At 35.2% G+C, this 24526-nt stretch overlaps 2 protein-coding genes across 2 annotated transcripts in view; one reads left to right on the forward strand and one right to left on the reverse strand.

Annotated features, from left to right (window-relative positions):
- The first annotated feature begins 4191 nt into the window (after positions 1-4191).
- The window catches only part of LOC100973935 (olfactory receptor 13C5), a 44354-nt gene continuing 24019 nt past the window's right edge, over positions 4192-24526 (forward strand). Inside the window, exon 1 of the mRNA XM_003809244.4 lies at positions 4192-5686. Within this exon, the coding sequence (XP_003809292.1) occupies positions 4721-5677 (957 nt within the window). The 5' untranslated portion in view covers positions 4192-4720 and the 3' untranslated portion in view covers positions 5678-5686. The remainder of the gene's footprint in view (positions 5687-24526) is intronic.
- On the reverse strand, positions 13184-14119 carry LOC100978425 (olfactory receptor 13D1-like). The gene has a single exon (XM_003809254.2). It carries the CDS (start codon positions 14117-14119, stop codon positions 13184-13186), a length of 936 nt encoding a protein of 311 aa, XP_003809302.2.

Genomic DNA, 24526 nt, shown 5'->3' on the forward strand with positions numbered 1-24526 from the left:
GTGAAGTTGAGTATCTGGGACTATCAAAGGGCAATAGATAAATAGAGTTTAAAAGCAGGGCCAATGCAATCAGTCAGGATATCCTGCTTTACGGTCTTTGTTTGCTTTAACTTACATGTTGGCTTTAGCATAAAGAACATTTTGCAAAATTAAAAATAGGTTTGAAAATCAGTCTACTGGTCCAGATAATAATGTGGACTACTCTTGGGCTGAATGGAGTGTCATATCAATGCCCATTTAGAAGATGCCAGATTTCTTTGCTGTCCCGAGGGAATTCCAATATTTTTCCAAATCTTAGAAGAATGTCCAAGCTCTTAATTTTTAGTAAGAATACTATTGATGTCTTGTCTCTGTTACTAACCAGTTTGATTTGAGGAAGAAGAGGACTGGGGAAAGTCAGACACTACCTTGCTTTTCCTTGGTTTTTACGTCAACTTTTTACTCTATTGAAGAACATTTTAAATTTACAGCCCAAGATGAATGATGAAGTGTGTTCAGGAGTGAACCACATTCTAGGTAATCAGTTTGGCTGAATCAATTTTTATTAATGGACCAGTGGATTTAGATTATATTGGGCATAAACATATTTTGCACAGGCAAGTAAGAATTACGTGCTTGTGGAATCTTTTGGGTTTAGTCACTTGTTTAATCTTCCCAAGTTCACTTGTTAATTTTAGTTGAAGGAATATTAAACAGTCACAAACTACATTTAAATATATCCATCATAGCGGTTTACAGATTAAATCTGATGGTAAGAGTTGAGGTCATTGATAATTAAATTTACATCCTGACAAAATAGGCTATGAGAATCTATTAGTTCCCATACACCAGTTCATTGGACTTTTTGCACCCACTAAGAATTCCAGGTAGGTAGAAAGCCCTGGAAGTCAGGCATTTTATATTTGACCCACAGGTAGGCTGTCTTGAATGCTCAAATGCTGATTTTGTTTTCCTTCACAGCTTAAATCCAGCCACTTTCATAAATTCTCTGGGGTGACTGTGGTAGCTCCATAGTCTTATATCAGATTTATAAATTTTTGATGGAAAATTAACTAAAGCAAGAAGAAATTTAAAAACACACATTTCTCCTCACAGGAGAATATTAGGACAGTTTTTCTCTCACAGGTTGTAGAATCAAGATCTGAAGAAAATAAAGGCATGTTACCTGTCTTGATATATTTATGTATTCAAATTTGCTGGGCAAAATACACAATCATTATAATACTGACATAATGCTTTATTTTAATATTTGGGCCTCTAGAGGAGTTTTCATTCAGAAAATTTATTTTAAAAGCTTAAGGAGGATGATTTTGTTGTTAGCAACCTGTTTTTTTCTAATTTGGAGACAAAGTAAGATAAACTTATCTGATATACCAGGCATGTATCTGTGTGTGTGTGTGTGTGAGTGTGTGTGTGTGTTCAGTTTGTGTATGTGTAGTGTGTGCATGTTCCTGGTGATTTTTCTACCAGATAGCAAAATCTACAAAGGTAAGTATTTCTCTATATTCTTACCATCTTTACTCCCATTGCACTCAATTTAGAGCATGACATTTATAATATGATTCAATATACATTTATATCCATGAATAGGAAAATTATATGGAAGGAGGTGCAACTGGAGCGAAGCACATACTTTTATATCCCGCTGAAGTCCCAAGACAGGTTCATGATTTGGTTAAGAGCAGAGATACAGCAAAAAAGGCAAAATTACATTGCTCTTAATCCAATAAATTATTTCATCATTTTCATACACTTTTATGCCTGCCCAATTTCCAAATATTCTAAGCTTGAGATTATGTCAACTTTTTAGGGTCCTGGGGACTTCTAAAATGAACACTTAAAAATGTAGCAATATATTGGCTATCAGCTAATTCACATACATCATCTCTCTAAAATCCTATGATCTGGGCTATAGTGTCGCTATCTCATAGATGAGGCCACAAAGCTTATGGAAGTTAATACATCTTGTCCAAACCTCAAAGTATGCAAGTTAAAGACAAGCATACACACCTGGCTATTCTTTCTTGAGTTAGTTATTCTTTATACTACAGCATGTTTACTTTTCCACATTGCTTGTCATGACATCTAACACCAGTATTTCTTGGCAGCATAGCTAAAATGACCAAAGAAACTATTACCTGCTTCTCAACTTTCATAGCAAGTATATTAAATTTCCTGAAAATAACTTAAAAAAGAAAATTAATTTAATTATTTATAAAAGAACCTTGATACCATCACATGTTGTGTCCAAAAATGATGCTTAATCACAATTGATAGGAATTAAATCTTAAATTAGGGGAAGACCTGACATTAATTGAGATATGAGAAGGGGAGGAATTTGATATTAGCTCTAATCTTCCAGAAAAGACTATAAAAAATAGATTTTATTTGTTTTGGTAAAGATAACACTCACTTTACAAAAACAGGGGCTCCTAATTTATGGTGTGTAAGTAAAATTTTATCTTTGAAATTATGAAATTTTTTAATGCTGTTTTTGGATGACAACTACCTTTAATTTATTTATATATCTAAAATTCCAAAGGAAATATGTGCTTATTGTAAAATAGTCAAATACAACGAAATGTGCAAACTAGAGAATTATAGGTCATGTTTTCATATTAAAATAAAATGGGGCCGGGCACGGTGGCTCATGCCTGTAACCCCAGCACTTTGGGAGGCTGAGGTGGGCGGATCACTTGAGGTCAGGTGTTCAAGACCAGCCTGGCCAACATGGTGAAACCCTGTCTCTACCAAAAACACAAAAATTAGCCAGGCATGGTGGCACATGCCTGTAGTCCCAGCTACTCAGAAGGCTGAGACAGGAGAATCACTTGAATCTGGGAGGTGGAGGCTGTAGTGAGCCGAGATCGCACCACTGCACTCCAGCCTGAATGACAGAGGGAGACTCCGTCTCAGAAAAATAAATAAATAAATAAATAAATACATACATAAAATAGGAAATAAATAGTAAAAATAGAATGAAAATGCTTAATCACTAAATAATGAAGAAAGATGCTTGGATTTCAGAGGAACTTAACAAACAAAAAAATTATCTAGAAACCAGTAAAAAAATTCCCATAAAATACAAAGTCTATAATAAAACAAAAAGTGCTCTAAGTGCCTTCATTAGAGAAAGAAATAGACGAGTAAGAAGGAGGAAATAAGAATTTGTCTTCTTATTTCAAGAAATTAGAAAAATAGATTTGGAAAATAGAAATTAGAAATCAGAAAATTAGAAAAATAGATCCGAATAAACAAGAAATTTATGAAGATAGAAACTTAATGAAACGCAAAAAGTCAAGAGAATAAATCTATCCTAAAGCTGTTTTTTTTTTTTTTAAAGACCTGGAATATAGGAAAACCCCTTGTGAGCTGAATAAAGGAAAAAAAAAGTCAAACAGGCATCATAATGAAAATGAGAAATTTTCATGTAAGGGAGGACACAAGAATTATAATGATCAAATGCAACTCTGTGACAAAACATTTGTTATAGAAATGAGTACTTTTCTAGCAAAATATGAAGCATCAAAATCAACTGCTATCAAATTACCATATTGAAATCCCCTTACTGACCAATCACATTTTTTATCTGATATTTCTTTTGAAATATTAATACTGTTAGTGAGATTGCAAGATATTCTAGCCCATGAGCCAAATTCTCTTTGCAAATTCTCTTTAAGCATTAAGTTATTAAGTACTGAGTATTAAGTTTTGAGTATTAAGAGCTCGAATTCTGAAGCCATACTGCTTGGGTTTAAGTCCTTGCTCTTTCATTTATCTGTCTTTATGAAATTGACCTTAAGCAAATTACTTAACTTTTCTGTGCCTTATTTTCCCCTCTACACAATAGGCTTGGTGATACTAATAGTAACAGTAATTACCTCATAGGCTTGCTATTCAGACTCCATTATGTAATGCACAGAGAAAACAATTGATAGAGGATTGGCACAGAGTAAGAAATATAGCAATTGTTTTGCCTTTGATTTTGTCTGTGCATCCAACAAATGTTTTTGAACATTTGCCTCGGTGTCTGTTCTATTCTAGCTAATGGGGCTGTGGAAATAAGCAAGAATAAGTACCTGCCCTTACGAAGTTTACATTCTACTGGGAAAGACAGACAATATACGTAACATAGTATAATTTCAAGGAGTGACAAGAGCATTGATCTATTGTGTGGTGATTTACAGCCAATAAAATAGTTTAGTGTTCAGTTTTACATAATACAATGCTCATTTCTATTATAACCTTCAGTTTACTATTTGATGACAAATACGACAAAAAGTTCAAGCTTCAACAGGAAGATTTAGGTTTGAATCTTAGCTCTGCTATATAGTATTTACCTTTGGTCAAGTTTACTTAACATACCTGCTTTGATTTATTCATCTGTAAAATATGGATACTAATACCCCTCTCCTAGAACTGTGATGATATTAAATGAATTAAATGGCTGTAGCACGAAACATGTTAGTTTTATCTTTCCTTCCTTCTCTCCATTCATTCATTCATTCATTCATTCCCTTCCCTCTCTCCATTCATAATTCCCTCTTTTCTGTCGACTTTTCTTTATGCTCTCTCTTCTTTCTTTGGTCTTTTCCCATTTTATTTTTCTTTTTCCTTGGGAATTATGCCACATATTCATTGACACATGCTTGAAAATAATCAGAGTAAGATAAATATTTGTCTTAACATGCTCTGTCTTACAAGTTAAAGAGGGAGTAAAATGGAATGGGAAAACCACACCATTCTGGTGGAATTTTTTCTGAAGGGACTTTCTGGTCACCCAAGGCTTGAGTTACTCTTTTTTGTGCTCATCTTCATAACGTATGTGGTCATCCTTCTGGGGAATGGTACTCTCATTTTAATCAGCATCTTGGACCCTCACCTTCACACCCCTATGTACTTCTTTCTGGGGAACCTCTCCTTCTTGGACATCTGCTACACCACCACCTCTATTTCCTCCACCTTGGTGAGCTTCCTTTCAGAAAGAAAGACCATTTCCCTTTCTGGCTGTGCAGTGCAGATGTTCCTTGGCTTGGCCATGGGGACAACAGAGTGTGTGCTTCTGGGCATGATGGCCTTTGACCGCTATGTGGCTATCTGCAACCCTCTGAGATATCCCATCATCATGAGCAAGGATGCCTATGTATCCATGGCAGCTGGGTCCTGGATCATAGGAGCCGTCAATTCTGCAGTACAAACAGTGTTTGTGGTACAATTGCCTTTCTGCAGGAATAACATCATCAATCATTTCACTTGTGAAATTCTAGCTGTCATGAAACTGGCCTGTGCTGACATCTCAGGCAATGAGTTCATCCTGCTTGTGACCACAACATTGTTCCTATTGACACCTTTGTTATTACTTATTGTCTCTTACACGTTAATCATTTTGAGTATCTTCAAAATTAGCTCTTCGGAGGGGAGAAGCAAACCTTCCTCTACCTGCTCAGCTCGTCTGACAGTGGTGATAACATTCTGTGGGACCATCTTCCTCATGTACATGAAGCCCAAGTCTCAAGCGACACTTAATTCAGATGACTTGGATGCCACTGACAAACTTATATTCATATTCTACAGGGTGATGACTCCCACGATGAATCCTTTAATCTACAGTCTTAGAAACAAGGATGTGAAGGAGGCAGTAAAACACCTACTGAGAAGAAAAAATTTTAACAAGTAAATGAGAAAGGTGAGAGTAATTTTATAATCACAATATGGAAATCAATTAGAGAAACCAAGGTTAAACAGATAGGTTCTCGTTGCTGTTTCACATTCATCTCTCGAAGTTCTAAAGCTCCAAAATACACTTCTCTGATTGCGATACCTAATGAAAAGAAGTAAATAAATAAATTTCAGTGTTTGGAAATAAGTTTCTATTCTGTTCCATTGGTTGATATGTCTATTTTTATCTGAGTACCATGCTCTTTTGATTACAATAACTTTATAACATATTTTAAAATTGCAGCATATGGTGCTCTCAGCTTTGTTTTTGCTTCAGATTGCTTTGCCCAGGCAGGGTCTTTTCTAGTTCCATGTAAATTTTAGGATTGTTGTTTCAATTTTTATGAAAAATGACATTGGAATTTTGATACGGATTGCATTGAATCTGTAGATTGCTTTAGGTAATATGGACATTTCACAATATTAATTCTTCTAATCCATGAACATGTAATATCTTTCGATTTACTTATGTCTTCTTCAATTTTTTTTATCAATGTTTTATAGTTTTCAGTGTATAGTTCTTTTACGTCTTTGGTTGTCTTTTTTATTTTGGAGAGATTGGCAACCAACTCATCTAAAATGATATGTGATCATTAAATAACAAGTAAAAGAATGAGGATTCAAAACAAAACAACTACATTTTTTGCTGGAACATGTTAGCTCTCTTATTAGAAAATTATGCTTATTGGCTTGTATTTTGTGAGATGAGGGGTATATAGTGATGAGTCTATTTTGAGCTTGTACACCTTGGCCTATAACTTATCCTTAACATTAAAATGTAATGGGATAATATCTATAGACAAATAGAAAATTTCAAATACTCCCTTATTCCCCATCATTGCTAGGGATTCAACAGTTCCCTTAAAATTGCCTCATAGCTATACATTTGCACATATACTTCTTTTTGTTCTATCGATTTGTATATGCCATTGCTTTATAAGACATCCTTGATACACTTTTTGCAATTAGCCTTTTCAGGCTCTTATAGACAGCCTCTATTATACTAAAAGCTATGTAAAATGAAATCTTTAAAATGAGACATTATTCTCGGTCCCTAAATACTGGGGTAGTTTGAAGATATCAGGATGTGTTGTCTGCCATGATTCTGAAAAGACTAACATTAAAAGCCATAGTTTTCATTCTCCACTGGCCTGGGGAAACTGATGTTCTGTTATCTATAAAAACCTGGGGGAAAATATATTATTTAATATTATCTTGAGTTATCATAGCCATGAACTACCTTGAGTTCTAAAGATTAAGTCTCCAGGGTTTCCATATATAGTTCATTAAGTGTCTTCTTTATGTGAAGACACTTTGTTGCTCAGACCAATGTCATGGAAATTTGGAGGTTCTGGGGAAATTCTGGAGGCCATGCCCTGCATACAGAATGAATGCTGATGTAAGGTCAACTAGAGCTACAAGGAACTAAAGTCATGTGCCATTTAACAACGTTTTGATCAATGACAGATAACATATGATGGTGGTCTCAGGAGGTTATAATTTTATATTTTTACTGTGACTTTTCTTGTTATTTTAGATACACAAATACCATTGTGACACAATTGCCTATAGTGTTCAGTACAGTAGCATGCTGTACAGCTTTGTAGCCTAGGAGCAATAGGCTATGCTATGTAGCCTCAGTGTATAATAGGCTATACCATCTAGGTTTGTGTAAATATACCCTGTGATGTTTACAACATAATAAGATTTGACAATTATGCATTTCTCAGACTGTACCCCTGTTTTTATGACTGTAATATTTTTTCATGCTGAAATCTCCATGAGTCTAAAGAACATTACTCTCTGTAATACTCTTTAAATTTGCAGACATGTAGATTTGTGTCTAGTTTTCCTAGACCCCATGGAAAATGTTGGTCAGAAACATACAATTTTTAAAGTATTTAGCTGCTGTTACATTTTGGCAGAATATTTAATAAATAGATCCATACTTATTAAAAAAAGAGGTATGCTCAGTTTTTAATGTTTGGATCCAGTTAGAAGGGATGTCAGCTTATTGTTAATAACACTGACTCAATTAGTGTAGATAAGCTTTTCATTTTCTCAAAAAAAAAAAAGCTTTATCCTCAAGTATATTTTTTCACCTTAAGTTTTCAAATGCTTCGTGATATGAGTTCCAATTACTGGGTTCCAGGCAGAATGTAAGCTGGAACATAAAATATTCAGGACAATTGATCCTGGTCTGTGCTAAAATAGGTGAAGCTTTCCACTGAGGTTTGGGCCTCCATCTCTTGGTCTCCCAGGCACAAGAAATCCTGTCTCAGAATCTACTCATACTGCAGTTACATTGGCCACATCAAGATCTACCAAGAGACTCTATTATAATGATGTTTTCCACAATTTACTTTGAAATTTGTAACTTCCTTTATATTTATTATACACCAGATAGCGTCCAGGTGTTTTTTTACTTATTTGCATTTCTTCTGTGCTGCCTTACTAATATCATTAGAAAAATGTTTTATAGGATTCCTGGGAGCTCATTTATACACTTCGTATGAAATTGGCTTTACATTTGCTATAATATTTTGGTGCTAAAATATTTTATGTTTTCTGCAATTTGCTGAAAGAGAATCTTAATTTTTACAGAACTCAAAACCTAGTTTTAAATGGCCCATAGCCAATGCCAGGCAACAGTAAATTTTTCAAATAAAGTTTTCTCATTCTACCTTATTTTTCTCAGCTCCTAAATACTCTACTGTGATCATAAATATTGCTTGTGTTTGTGACAGCTATATCCAGGGTTAAAATGTTTTTTGATCCAGAATATCAATGATAAGAAGAATAGGATATCACAAGGCAGCCAGCACTGGTACACTCTAAAGTGCTAAACATATGCAGAGCAATAACCAGAAGCAATCTTCCTTCCACCACAGATCCAATATCAGGTCCCCAAAACATAGTTGCTTTGTAGTCTTTTAGGAAATCGTTAGTCAGGTGCAGCCACATGAGGAGACACAGAAGAGGGTCAGGAAAGCAAAGTTTATTATACCCACAAGTCTTAGAGATAAGGGGCATGATATATCATACAGGGCCACATGGGGAAACCACCAGGATGGTCAGGAGGCAAAAAACAGGTGTGCAGGGAAGGTTTAGGCCACTGCCTTTATTGGAATTTCCACAGGAAAGGCAAGTCAAGGCACAATGAACAGTTTAGGATTGGAAGGTTTGTATAATTTCTGCAGGCTTTGGGCTAAAGGAGTGATCTCTGGTTGTCTGGCAATTGTCACTGGGAACCGGGGTTTGAGGGCCAGATAAAGAAGGTATGGCTCTGGATTCGTTAGTTTCCATGTCAGAGGCATGCTCCTAGCTGAGCTTTTTGCTATCTCTAAGAATTCACTAGCCCATGGAGGGCAGTCTCTTCCAAGCCAGGAATGTTTTTTACGATGTCAAAGCATCATAATATACAAAAATTTTAAAAAAATCTTTACAATGCAATGTTCAATTCAATTAAACATTTATTTCCTGGTGCCTAACATGTCCTTAGCACTGTTCTAAGCACACAAGATACAGTGGTAAACAGAACAGGCATTCTTGCTCTCATAGAGCTCATACTCCAGCCAGGGAGTCAAATAAAAAAAATGTAAAAAAAAAAAAAAGGTTTACCATATTGTGCATCCACTTCATAATATGGTGGAGTAGCTAATGGTTCTACTAAGAAAAGTAAAAAAATCTACGTAGAATAAAAAGTAAATGGACTTTATTATTTCTGTAGAAGTCAGGATATGAAAAGCTAAGATTCTGAAGAAAAGAGAAGTTTACTTAAATGAGCCAAACATTCTGTACTCCTCTTTTATTCTCTTGGGACATTTGCTGATTCTTAATTGTTGCTTGATAGGCTGAGAAACTGGGCAGAGGGCTGCTACTAAGAGACAGAAAAAATGAAAATAGATTTTGGCATTGTCATGGGTCTAGGAAGACAAAACATGAACTTTGGACCAGCTAAGACACCCTATTCTTGAGAGGCCAAGGTCCCAAACTGAAGGGATGTGCAGATGAGTGGTCCCCACCGTTGTCATTGGTTTTCCACATCAGGCATTTGCTGACTGTAGCCTAGTCAGAACAAGAAGCCAGGATTGTACAAAAAATAACTAAGAATGTTAGCTGAGATTGTGACTGCCTCTTGTGTTTATGAGATCAAAATTGGAGTCTGGGACCTAAGGAAAAAAAAAGCTTTTTAATGAAATCTCCAGAATCTCAGTTGGGACTCTGGAGACTCTGGAGAAAAGAATCTAAGAAAAGGAGGTGAATTAGATTTTGGCTTATATTTACAAAGTCTGAAATCCAACTGTAAGTTATTTCAACCCATCTTTGACCTAAGACAATCTCCCCTACTCTGGGTTTCTACTAGAGAATAAAGTAAATCCTCTTTGGATAAATAAAACATCACCCAGAGATTCTACATTTTTTTCATCTACAATATCTGGCATTTAATAAAAAAATTACAAAGAATAAGAAAACAGGACCAAGAGACAAAAACAGTTAATTGAAAGACCATCAGGTGATCTAAATTTAGAAGTAATCAGACGCAGACTTTAAAATAACTAATGTTAACCTGCCGTGAGCATAGATAACAAGATGAGGACTTCACCGGACAACTTAATATTATATTTTAAAAATTGAAATTATGGACCTCCAAACCACAATAACTGGTATTAAGAACTAAATACATAGATTTAATAGCAAAATAGACAAAGTTGAAGAAGGGCTTAACAAGCTGGAAGGTAGATTGGTAGAAAATAACCAGACTGGACACATGGAGAAGACAAAGGAAGGAAAATGCAGAAAGGACTGTGAGAGCTACATGGAATATAATGGAAGTCTAACATATATATAACTAGTTGCTCAGAGGGAGAGGAGAAAGAGAAATGTAATAGAAGAAAAAATGGCAAATGTCAAATGAAATTGTTAAACTTATAAAAGACATCAAGCCACAGATTTAAGGAGATCTACAACATCAAGGTGGATGAGTTAAAAAAAAGCCACCTATAAGAGCCTTGTTATAAAATTTCAGAGACCAACTCTAAAGAGAAAATATAAAAAGCAACGAAAAGAAAAAAAAGACACATTTTTTCAAAGAAGCAGCAACAAAACAGAGGCAACTTCTCAGCAGAAACAATGGATACCAAATATAAAGAACAGCATTTTTTAAGTGTTGAAAAAAAATTGCCAACCAACAAGTGTATACTCAGTGAAAAATCCTTTAAAATTGAGAACAAAATGAAAACATTTCCAGACTCTCCCCCTAACTTCCCTCCATCTACACAAATAATTCTTCTTTAGTAGTCTTACCTTGAAAGAAATCCTGGCTTGGTGTGGTGGCTCATGCCTGTAATCCTAGCACTTTGGGAGGCCAAGACAGGTTGATCACTTTAGCCCAGGAGTTTGAGACCAGCCTGGGCAACATGGCAAAATCCCATCTCTACAAAAAATTACAAAAATTAGCTGAGTGTGGTGGCATGTGCCTGTAGCCCCAGCTACTCAGGAGGCTGAGGTGGGAGTATCACCTAAGCCAGTGAAGGTTGAGGCTGCAGTGAGCTGCGATTGCTGACATTCTTCTCAACTGGCTTGGGTTCCAACACTTCAGGCAAAGCTGTTTCCTTCAAGAATGCCCACTTCACCCTAATCTGTTTCTCACACACCTTGACTCTTCTCCCCTCCTCAGATGAGCTCTTTTCACTCCATTTAGGTCTTTCTTCAGGGATTCTCTCTTCACCCCTTTCAGACTTGGACACCCATATTCTGAACCTCCCCATCCCACCACGGATGCTTTTCTTACCCCATGAGGACTCTGACAACTCACTCCAGACCACCTGCCTATGGTGTGCAGGTGTTTTCCTTATCCCACTTGTGTTCTAATATCTTCTATCAGTCAGCTTTTCTTTGCAGGAGTGGTCCTCAACCAGGTGCTAGGATCCACACCTTCCTCTTGTGTGTATGCTCCTTTCATGCTGCTTGGACTTTGACACCCTGAACTGAGCCTCTCTTCCACGTTGACATCTTCCTTATTCTGAACAGGCTCCAAAACATCATACTGGGCAGAGCAAGTAAGGATGCCTTTCTCAATGCCATTGGGTTATAAAAATCTTTACTGGTTTTACTGAACAAGTAAGTTCATAGCCTCAGCTCATAGCCTGAGCTGAGTTCCTCACCCAGCTCAGGCTATGATAGTGTACCAGGCAGCTCAACTATATATTATGCAAATATATATTTTATAAAAAATACAACTATATATTATTCACTAGCCAGTCCAAGGTTTTTTCTAATGAAAGGAAAATATTTTAAATGAGACTGTAATGAAAATATTTTAAATGAGACTATTGCTTTTGAAAGAAATTGAAATTGCCAGTGTTCCATAAGAATTTATACAATTGATATATTTTCCTCAGCAATTGCTTATTTGATAATAATAAGCAGTAGGATTTTTGGTCTTACCTAGCCAAAATGATCTCTTCAGTATATTCTATTCAGACTTTATCTTCCCTTATTTTTCTCCATGTTTAAAAATCAGCTGTTATTTTACCAAAATCTTTTAGAATTGTAGTTTGGTAAAGGGAATAATGTATAAATTTCAGTTATCTCCCTGTATTAAATCAGGTACTTAGACCGTATTTTACCATCCTTTAAAATTTTTAATTCAACAGTTAATTATTGCCAACTGTTTTTAATTAACTTGACATTAGATTTTATGCAGAGAATAGTGAGCCATAGTTCTGCTATTGGGAAGAATTTCGGAAGGTAATAAATGATTAGAGTATAAAAGAAAAATCGCTTAGTACAGATAAAGTCCAGGGCAGCACGGAGGAGGGAATAGCTAACTCTGGGAAAGCTTTGGACTGTGTTGCAGAGAATATGACACTTGACCTGTCCTTTATGAGATTGTTAGGATTTCACCTGAGAAGGAGAAATGTGAAAATGCAGATGGAATAGCATGTGCTATTGTCATTAGGTGTGAAAGAAAATGATATAATTTGGTAATTACGTAGTAAATAGAACACAGCTTATGCAAAGAGGTAGGGGGAGGGAAAGGACAGGGAAAGAGGTTGAAATATGTAGCTAGAAGGGAAAGATGGGACCAGATCCAGTCCCTGGATAAAATAAAAAGCAAGAATAAAAGAACAAAAATACAAAATGGTTTTTTTTAAAAGAGGGCTGAAAAATGTGTTTTAATTGTTAAAATTAATGAGCTGGATTTTCTTAGAAAGACTTACTTAAAATATTTTTCTTGTTTCCAAAAGTTTGCTCTCACAGACCACTTGTTTCTACATTTTAATGAAATCAGTCATTTTCATAAAGCAATATCGTTAAACTCTTAATCTTCAAATTTTTTCTAACTCTGAAATTCTGACTCAACATGACCTTAATTGCTTTTCTTCTGTCTATCTTTAAAAGTGTTGTCTCAAACTTGTGAGCGTATTTTGTGCATAAACTCAAAGGTGTCAGTGTGTCATCATTTCCTCCAGAACCAGGGTCTACTCATTAATTTCCTCATAGCTCCATGCACCTCTGTATTCCTCAGGCTATAGATGATAGGATTGAGCATAGGGGTGACTATGCCATAGAACAGGGCAGTCAGTTTGTCAAAAGCAGAGTCTTTGGACTTTGCCTTCATGTACATGAAGAGGATTGTCCCATAAAACACAATCACCACTGTCATGTGGGCTGAGCAGGTGGAAAAGGCCTTTTTCCTTCCTTCAGCTGAATTGATTCTTAGTACAGTAGAAAGGATAAAGATGTAGGAGATACAAATCAGCAGTAATGGAGAAAACAAAAATATTACATTGCCCAACATTATAATAATCTCATTCAAGGAAGTATCTGTGCAAGCCAGCTTGACAAAGGCCAATATTTCACAAACAAAATGATTAATGACATTTTTTCCACAGAAGGGTAACCGTATTGCAAGAACAGTTTCTGTCAATGAGTTGAGAAAGCCTAGTCCCCAAGAGACAGCCACCATCTGAATACAAAGTGCCTTGCCCATGATGATGGGATATCTCAGAGGGTTGCAGATGGCTACATAACGGTCATATGCCATCACTGCTAGAAGCACACACTCGGTGGATCCCATAGTGTAAGAGACAGACATTTGAATCACACATCTAGTGAAGGAGATGGTTTTCTTCTCTGATAGGAAGTGTATCAGCATTGAGGGGATGGAGGAGGATGTGTACCAAATGTCTAGGAAGGAAAGATTCCCAAGGAAGAAGTACATGGGTGTGTGGAGACGAGCATCCAGGAGTGTCAGAATGATCAAGGTGCCATTCCCTAGGAGAATCACCAGGTACATCACTAAGCACATCACAAAAAGGAATTTTTCAGCTCTTGGGTACCCTGAAAGTCCTTGCAGAATGAACTCTATCTCTGTCCAATTGGTCCTTTCCATGTTATTTTTTCATACCTGGAGTTTAACAAGTCTGTACAGCATTAACATATGAAGTGAGAGATAATTGGTGTGGGAGGGGCAAGTGTATCTCTGCTAGCTAGAGTGGTGGTAACAGCTTTGAGGTTAGCTTCTGGGATTCCTTTTCTAGCTCATAAAGCAGTGAATTGAAGACACATGTTAGTTATATTGGTAGTTTATTAAAAATTGCAGGCCTCTGTATTCCATTTCTTGAGATTGTGATGCAAGAGGTATGAGGCAGGGAGGAATCATTTGCATTTTTAACAAGCATCTGTTACTTCTCATGCAGTTGATCCACAGATCCCACTTTGAAAATCAATATTTTGAAGAGAGCATGCTTTAATCTGTTTGAAAAAGATTTGTAATTTGATTTTATACCATGCAAATAACAATGCCATTGGCTTAGTTTCTTATAGTTTACAAATATGTTCATATATTATTCATTTTATTATAATTCTCTGAAGAAAATGAAGACTATTGAGAAACTTATATACAATTATAGTAAGGGAGGGAGTTGTTATGCAAAGCTTCATTTTTTTGTTTTTAAATCCCTTTTTTTAAAACTATACCTTATAACCCTCCCAAAATGATGTAAGTTCAATCGAAGGGGTGGGAATCAGGCATCTTTTCTTTTTTTATAATACTCTTCACATGATTTTAATTTACAACTGAGGAAGAGACCCAGCTATCTTGTGGAGTGCTTTCAAACTTTAGTCTTCATATAAATCATGTGGGGAATTTTGTAAAACATTCTGATTCAATAAATCTGTGGTGGTTCTGAGCCCTGCATTTATTAACATGTTCCCAGGTGATGCTGATATTGCTTGTTTACAGAACATACCTGAGTAGCAAGGCCTTTCAGACCATCTGACTCCAATATCACTGGAGTGCTATTGCTACTTCAATTTTGTGTAAAATAGCAATTGGACAATAGACAATGCTAAACTGAACACTGCTGAAACATGAAGATACCTCTGTGTAGTTTATTGCAATCAATTCTGGTTATATATGCAAGCAACCAAATTGCACAGAGAAGAACCTGCCTTTTACCTCTGTCCATATGAAATTCATTCCTCTTCTACTTGATGAATTTGCAGTTAGGGCTGGTATTTTTCTAAAGAAGGAATATAAGTCCAGTTCAGGCACCTGAGTAGTGCACCAAAGAACATGGAACAAATGACTTTAATCTGAAAAAACTTAAAGCGTAGATATTAGCAGATTACCTTCTTCTTTACAGCAAATAAATCACAGAATATCATTTTGAAAACATCTCAACATCCTCATGGTATTCTATCTAGCTTTAAAATATATCCCTAGCAGAAAAAAATTGATACAATGATTGAATTTTGACTTAATATTTTAAACAAATGGCTTTGTTTCTGGTACAGGATTTGCCATTTCTGTGCTAGTCATTTGCCCACAAGTTGTGCTGCTTTCTATGAAAACTCCAGTTTACAACGGTCAGGCAACATAGTCAGCGTAAAAGGATGCTTGTATTTCTTTTCCTTTTTTTTGAGACAGAGTCTCACTCTGCCACCCAGTCTGGAGTGCAGTGGCGTGATTTGGCTCACTGCAACTTCTGCCTCCTGAGTTGAAGCAATTCTCCTGCCTTAGCCTCCTAAGCAGCCGGTTTATAGGTGCCTGCCATCACGCCTGGCTAATTTTTGTATTTTTCGTAGAGATGGGGTTTCACCATGTTGGCCAGCCTGGTCTCAAACTCCTGACCTCGAGTGATTCGCTCCCCTTGGCCTCCCAAAGTGCTGGGATTACAGGTGTGAACCACTACACCTGGCTGGATGCTTATATTTCTATTGGCTATGGAAATGAGGGCTTTCAACTAGTTCAAGCTGCATCCCACTTTCTAGGCATAAATTACAAAGAAGGCAGAAAGTGTTAGGTAGGCCAGCATACACTTTTTTTGGTAGTAAGATAGGAATTTGAATGACTATAGCTGCATATATTAACCTACTCTGAATCTGTCAATGAAATTTTCATAGAGGCCTCTCTGCATTGAAGTTTTTTCAGGCAAGATATGAATCAGGTACACTGCCCTCTCTTCTCTTTTGTTGGAACATCTAAACATTGATTCCTATTTGGAAATTAATTTTGGAAAATAATTATGGTATAAATAGTATCCTAACAGCCCTAAGATGGTTGCTGCAATCATAATTTCACTCGCAAATACTTATAAGAGAAATCACCAGTCTGCTTCGATGCTTTCAAATGGGAAAAAAGGGATAATGGACAATATAGAATAAATTATTTGAATTACTCTTGCAATGCTGGTGTAATTTAAGAAGAGAGCAACAAACACCCTGTAGGCGTTGTGCCTACAGTTTTTCTGCCCTTAGGTTTAATTTCCTAACATGGATTCCCAGAATCTTCTTGGGAACAGGGAATGAAGATTGTTAAGATGCTGAATAGTTTCTAATACATCACTTTCCATGGGACTTCTAGTATCAAATAATTTTATTCTTTCCAGATCTTTGCTATTATTGGATATTATCTTTTAAAAGAGTTTTTATTTTTGTCTAATGTTAGTGGAATTGTTAAATAATCATAGTACACTCATGTAATGGGCCTTTATGCACCTATTAATATGATGTTTGTGAGGAGTTTGTATGAACACAAAAGTCATGTTTAAATTATTTTAAGATAATTAAGTTAAAACAGAAACAAAAGTTTATATTATAACATTGTGTGCAAAACCAAAACCTAAACAAACCAAGATAACCCAGACAGAAAATAAAGACTGGAAAGAAATATCCAAAATGTGAATGGTTATTTTAGATAACTTTTTTCTACTTTTCTGAATATCTACATTTCTAAATAAATATATATAAAAGTAAAATGTAAACAAAAGTGAAAAATGCTGAAGCAGTTGTCTATAATTATGTTAGGAAGACTAACTCAGAGTAAAAAATGTTGAAACAATTGAAATAGTACAGCAATTTTGTCTAGAGATTGCACAATGTGGCTGAATTGTGCAGGTGTGTCCTTTCCAATTATCCACAGGAACTCACTAGTTTTTGTATTGGATCTAGAGCATTTATATCCCTACACTTAAAATCTTCTGGGTAACAGTCTTTATTATTTTCTGGAGGTAACCAAGATAAAGAACTTGAGTTCCTAACTTAATCAGAGGATCTCAAAGGAGATTGCAGACCATTAATGCCTAGAACAGAATTGTTACAAGAAGATGAAGTTTGTATTTGCAGCAGGCTTTAAACTAGCTGGAATCCTGCCACCTCAAATCCCTCTCTCCCAGCCCCTGTAAGAAACAATCAGTCTATGATTCAATGCTCTGGGGCTGCTTTAGTGTTGCAATAGGCCTAAGCAAAGTTTATGACTTTTTAATTCAAGCCAGAAGTCAAACTCTAACTTTCTAGAAAAACATCTAACCTTGTTTTGCTTTGCTTTATTAACTTAGCTACTTGAAGGCCTAATATTTAAAGTACTAATTTTTTTTTTCAGCAAAACCATGTAACGTCTGTATCCTAAATACTCCCTAGAAGAAACAATCTTGTAATCTCCAGCTTTTCTAAAGAGATCAGTTAAGACCATTGATATTACACAAAGTTTAATGGACATGCCAACTATCAATTTATAGATATACTCTAACCCTCAATTAAAACACCATGAGGAAAGACATATTATTTCAGCTCACAAAGGGAAGGGCAATTTATAACATGTGAAGTATTAGTATGTATTTGACATTTCATATAATTTTTATCACTTAATTGTCAAAATAACCCAAATACTACTATGAATTTTTTTTTTTTTTTTTTTTTTTTTACAAAGAAACTAATTTGAGATTTCAAAGGATGGCCGAATAGCAACAGCTCCGGTCTGTAGCTCCCAGCGGGATCAATGCAGAAAATGTTCAATATCTGATAGTAGTAAAGGTTACCACTGTTCTGCAGTGTTCACTTATTTTTTTTTTTTTTATTTTTATTTTTTATTATACTTTAAGTTTTAGGGTACATGTGCACATTGTGCAGGTTAGTTACATATGTATACATGTGCCATGCTGGTGCGCTGCACCCACTAACTCGTCATCTAGCATTAGGTATATCTCCCAATGCTATCCCTCCCCCCTCCCCCCTCCCCACCACAGTCCCCAGAGTATGATATTCCCCTTCCTGTGTCCATGTGATCTCATTGTTCAATTCAAAAATTTTATAAAACCACAATTTAATTAGATGAACTTTCAAAAAGGGTCTTTATGATAATTATGCACATAGAGAATAAATTTACCCCTTTTGGAAATCATTTATAAAGACATTATCTACAATAATGACTTCAAATGAAAGCCTACCCCAAATTCCTTTCAGGTCTATTGTGGGAAATTAAGGGCTAGTATAGTGGAATTTGATTTATTATGTAAATAAGAACTCACAAAAATTTAATGTTTTTTCTTTTACCCTGGCTGCCTGGGGTTCGAACTAACACTCAGTTATAATTATTTCTCACCTCTCTTTCATATTACTTGTTATTAATTCTATTTTTACTGCAAATACCTTTAATTATATGCTTTCTCAAACCCTTATTAGGCATAGTTTATATATGAATAATATATAAATTGCCGTGTGTTCTTTCTCCATGTTACTGTTACTTAAGACTTAGTGGACCAGATACTTGAGTACAACAACCATTAGCCTATTATTTATGAGTCTGTTGCATTGTAAACAACTTTCTTTTCCTCTCATGAATTAATTCTGTGATCTCAAAAGAGACTGCATGCCACTGGATTATTTTGGAATTAAAGAGAAAAATTTAAATAAAGTCTCCTGGTCTGGTAGTTGATGACTGAGTTTTTGCATTTTTTTCCTTGATATATATATTAAATATTTATATTTTTGAAATACCACAAGCAACGACCATGTCAACTCAAAAATCTTTGTTGATGTTTTTCTTTTGAAATAATCATAATAAAATCTTCCCTCTTTATCTTACCTCCTGACTGGGTTTTAAAATCATCCATACCATTCCATGCTGTTAAGTAATAGAAAAAATTCCCAGGAATTTGAATTTCATTTGTACTTTTCAGATGATACCAGAAGATTCTCAATTTGGATACAGTGCCTCCTCTTTCCTAAAAAGAAATGTGAGGAAGAGTAGGCACAATCAGGCAATTTGGCTGTATGTGAATATTCTTAAGAGGATATCAAGGAAATAAAATATATTAAGCATAATGATCAGTGATGTAACTCTAGTTTTCCCATAATTTGTTCTTAAGTTGGTGCTTACTCAAGGGAGACTCAAGTTTTTTGGAGGTGAATTCAGCAATTACTTTTACAAACTTCTTCAGTCCCTAAGGTTGTAAGTTAAAAAATTATAGGATTCTCTAGGGATACAGTTCCTGACTTCTGCATATTCCAAAGACCCAGTTATTCTGATCTAAAGAAAACCTTCCCCAGCCATACATTTCTTGGAGTATTCATTGAATATGTCTGTATTTGATGGCATTATAATAAGTTGGGGCTCCAGTTAGAATGTCCGAAAGTTCTCAGAAAAGTTAAACTTTTCTCACAAATTCACAGATTTGATTTTTTTTGTACTGCGTAAATAATACTAAGTTAACTCTATAGAATCCTACATTTCAACTGTTTAAATTCTTTCTGTTTTTCATATTTTTGTTAATTCCAGACAACATGCAAACATTTTTCTTTATACCAGTAGAATTGTAGCAGAAATAAATTTTAGTTAGCGTTTGCCACTTTACATCAATAATTTTCTGTGATTTTGCATTTTTTATAGTGTACATAATATTCTTTTTTAATATTTAAAGAATATTTTATTAAGTGGAATTACTATAGCCTACAATTTTCATATTATTGGGCATATTTTTTAATTTTTTGAGATTTTTATGTAATTACAATTGATATCTATGTACTTGGCTATCTAATCTGCTGTTGCTTCAACTAGAGATAAGATACATTTCTGGAGATAGAACTACAGAATACAAAGATATGAATTATGAGAGAATTCTTAGTACACAGGCAGAATTGTTTCCCCCAATTACACTTCATATTTTTCTTGAAATATTTGCACAGAACATTCTTTGTACATTTTCTAGAACCAGAAAATATATGTATTCTTTTCTATTTGTATAAAATGTTACTTTGTTTTATATTTTATTTCTAAGATTGGTGATTAGATTGAACATTTTCTTTGTGTTTATTATATTTTCTCTCTTCATTTGTATGAACTATTAATTAGATTATATGATTAACACTTTGCTCTTCAAATTTTCTGCAAATATCTTTCAAACTGTGTCTTTTCTTCTTATTTTTAACATGCTTTTAAAAAAATTGAGGTAAGATTTTAATATGATCCCTGAAAAAGCCTCAATGAAATATTCTTCTATGACTTATTTTTTCATTCCATCCATATGATAACTATGTTGTTTTATGTCTCAGGCATAGACCAGATTTACATTGTAAAAATATTAACTGATTTTTCCAAAATGGATTATTAAAGCTATGTCTCACAGTTCCCCCCTTATTCATTCACAAAATATTTATTTAATACCTGTTATGGGCTAGACTGTGATCAGCCTTGATATAAACTTGGACATGGTAGAAAAAGATAGGGTCATAAATTTTAAAGATAAACATAAGTAACATTATATTACAGGTTATAATATTTCTTCTACCTTTACTTTTAATTTGCATCCTTTTATACTCAACACTATATCACAAGTAATTTTTTACATATTATCAAATACTCAGGGAACACATGATTTATAAAGGCCACATAGTATTCTGTTCTATTTATATCTCAAGCTTTATTTGATCTATTTTCAATTAATGGGGATTTATCTTCCTTTCATTTCTTTACTATTATAAACAATTCTGTAATAATAATTATAACACTCTTTAAGGGGGTGTTTCTATTTTTTTGCATAACCTTAATCACCTCAATAATGAATTATGAAAGTAGAGGTAAAGATAATTACATACATACTGAAATACAATCATACCAGTGAAATCATCAAGTTCTACATAATTGGATCTTAGAGGTGGAAATTATCTTAAACCTAGTCCTAAACCTTATGAGATGACAGAAACACATCTACAGTATGGCTGGTGACTACCTTACTTCTGCCTGCAGACCTAGTGATGATTAGAACACTTCCTGAGGCCACACAAGTTATTTTTGTACAATTCTAATTATTAGAAAGTTATTTACAGTCAACTATATATATTATATATCTATAGGTATAGATATATAGATATGTTGATATATAACTGTCTGTATGCAACTCTTTTTCCCTGTAGAACAACAACAACAAAAAAATACAGACTTTTCTCATGACAGCTATTTTTTCTTTTTTTTTTTTTGAGACAGAGTCTCGCTCTGTCACCCAGGCTGGAGTGCAGTGCTGTGATCTCAGCTCACTGCGACCTCCGCCTCCCGGGTTCAAGCAATTCTCCTGCCTCAGCCTCCCAAGTAGCTGGGATTACAGGTGCTCACCACCGTGCCCAGCTAATTTTTTTTGTATTTTTAGTAAAGACGGGGTTTCACCATGTTGGCCAGGCTGGTTTCGAGCTCCTGACCTCGTGATCCTCTCACCTTGGCCTTCCAAAGTGCTAGGATTACAGGAGTGAGGACAGTTTTTTTTTTTTTTTTTTTTTTTTAAGTATTTACAGATAGCTGTTCCTGTCCTTCTGGTCTGGTCTATTGCTCTATGTTCCTTCAGCCATTCTCCATGTGTTTTTAAAAAAATAATTAAGTACTTGTATTGCTGAAGAGACTATTTAGGAATGTGAGGTTCTCTATGATAAATAAGGACCCCTCCTATGCATACTGCTTCTGGTTACTGGTTTTGCAGGACTCTATGGAGCAAAGCACTCTCTGTCATGTAAGAGTTAAGAATGAACTCGTTAAGAGCATAGATTCTGGAATTAGCCCCACTTTGTCAAACAATGCTTCTATGATCTTAGGAAGGTTACTGCACCTCTATAAGCTTCAATTTCCTTATATGTGAAATTAGAAACTTAAAAATGCCTACCTGATGTTGTTATCCTGAGAATTAATGAGGTTATGCATATGAAGAATTTAACATCATTATGGAGGCATAGTAGATAGTAAGAGTGCTGCTACTCTTCTAATTATATTGATTAGAAAAGTATTGATGACTGTAAATATGCACCTTGCTTTTATAGAAGGAGAATGACTTTGGAGTTGGAAATACATGGATTAGGACCTCAGTTTCCTGATTTGTAGCTTGATGACCTCTAAGAAGCTATAAAATTAGTGTTATAATTATCTTGCAGGACTGTTATGTGGTAAAGTTTAAAGGGTGATTATCTTGATTCTTGGCATTTAATAGGAATTCCATAAAAAACAGTTAACATTGTTACATTTGATTATAAATCAGTGAATCTGAGTATAGTTTGCTTAATATTGATGCCAAAAATAATCACTTTCAATTGATTTTGGTAAATAAAACAGACATGAAATCATTTTGTTTCAGTATGAAGTTATATAAATCAATGGAAAGAATATCAAAATGAATCACTGTTTCCAAAGAATGAAATCTATTCCTGATGAGTTGAGAAAAATACGTATTGCTTCTAATAGACAAAATTATAAACTTATTGAATTTGATTAAACAAAGTATTAGCAAGTTGTCTAAGATAATTTCATCTAAATTAGAAGAGGCTCTTTTTTTTGGTAAGTGTATTGACGTCAATGTAGTTCAGCAAGCACATTAGTAGGCACAAAGATGAGTAGGACACAACTCTGACGAGTCCTGAGTTCCTGCTTATTATGGCATTACTGTCAAACTCATAGGAGCAGAGGTAGAATGGTGGTTGCTAGGGGCTGGGAGTGGGGAAAATGGGGAGGTATTGGTCAGATGGTACAAACTTTCAGTTATTAGGTGAACAAGATCCAGCCTGGGCAACATGGTGAAATCCCGTCTCTACAAAAAATTAGCTGGGCAAGGGGGTGCATGACTGTAGTCCCAGCTATGGGGATGCTGTGGTGGGAGGATCACTTGTGCCCAGGAGATTGAGGTTGCAGTGACCCGTGGCTGGGTGACAGAGTGAGCTCCTGTCTCAGAAAAAAAAAAAAAAAAGATGAACAAGATAACTAAAGTACAGCATAGGTGGTGATGGATGTGTTAATTGATTTGATTTTGATAATCATTACCCAATGTATACATATATACCTTGCATATATTCAATCTTGACAATTATAAATAAGATAAAATGGCATTTTGCATCAGCTTCCTAACTGGTCTCTCAACTTCCATTATTCCCTTCCTTCAGTGTATTTTCCAGGTAGTTGCATGGCAGATATTCTCAAAATATGATACATTCCAAACCACTACTCTGCTTATCAGCATGTCATACCAGCTGAGATTTGTTAAATGATTGATTGTTGCCCATGTCTTACTTCTTAATTAAAAAAAAAAATCCCTGGCAGTGCCTAGTTTCGCAATCATAGCAAACTGGGAAATGGTCACAACTTGGTGTCTTGTGAGAATACTCTTCTGGACAGTGAAATTTGTCTCAAAATGAGAGAAAATGCTACAGTCTGACTACATGTTCTTCATTTTCACGTGCAGCACAGGTTCCTATAAAATAAAGCAGAAAATGTTTGAGAGAAGCATGGCTCATACTTCCAAAGCTCAGGACTGTCATTCCAGCAACATTCACTAGTATGTCCTAGAGCCTCAGCTCCCTAAAAGACCTGAGCTCTTTCAAACCAACCCAATAGCCAGGGCTGAACTAGAGCATCATGCTTCTCCTGGAGCTCTGTGTGAAGTAGGGGTGGGTGAAGAGCATAGTATGGCAGAAACACTGGAGATGGAAGGTCAGCATGGTCCAATTCCCTTCTCACTGCAGATGCCCGTGTCAAATGCTACCAGATGTCAAAGGGACAGATACAGATACATTTTTAGTTGCGATTAGTGCTAAATAATGTTAATAATGGTATAATTATTTGAGACATTCAAATTTAAGTTCTCAGATTTCATCACAAATTTGAGCAATCATGACAAAAAGTTAAGCAGCATGATCAACCCTTGAACACTTGCTCACATTTGTGTTATATTCAATATAATATACTCTCAATGAAGCATCTCATAGATACTTATGATACAGCCTCTGCTAGAAAGCTTGGGTATCCTCACTTAATAGAATATCACCTATATAGATTCAGATGAATAAACAGTTTGTTGTTTGGGGGTGGTCATAGTTTCCCCAGTGATTCTGAATCAGCATGATGGATAGTCAGATTACAAAGCCATGCTGATTAGTATGGTCATTTACTTACCATTCTTTGTTTATTTGCCAGTCATCTTACTGGCCCTGTGCTCTTACTTTGTGCCATCTTTAAGTGTCTTTGTAGATTACGTAAATCAGAGTTGGGAAA

Source organism: Pan paniscus, chromosome 11 (assembly GCF_029289425.2).
Source record: "Pan paniscus chromosome 11, NHGRI_mPanPan1-v2.0_pri, whole genome shotgun sequence".
Taxonomy (NCBI): domain Eukaryota; kingdom Metazoa; phylum Chordata; class Mammalia; order Primates; family Hominidae; genus Pan; species Pan paniscus.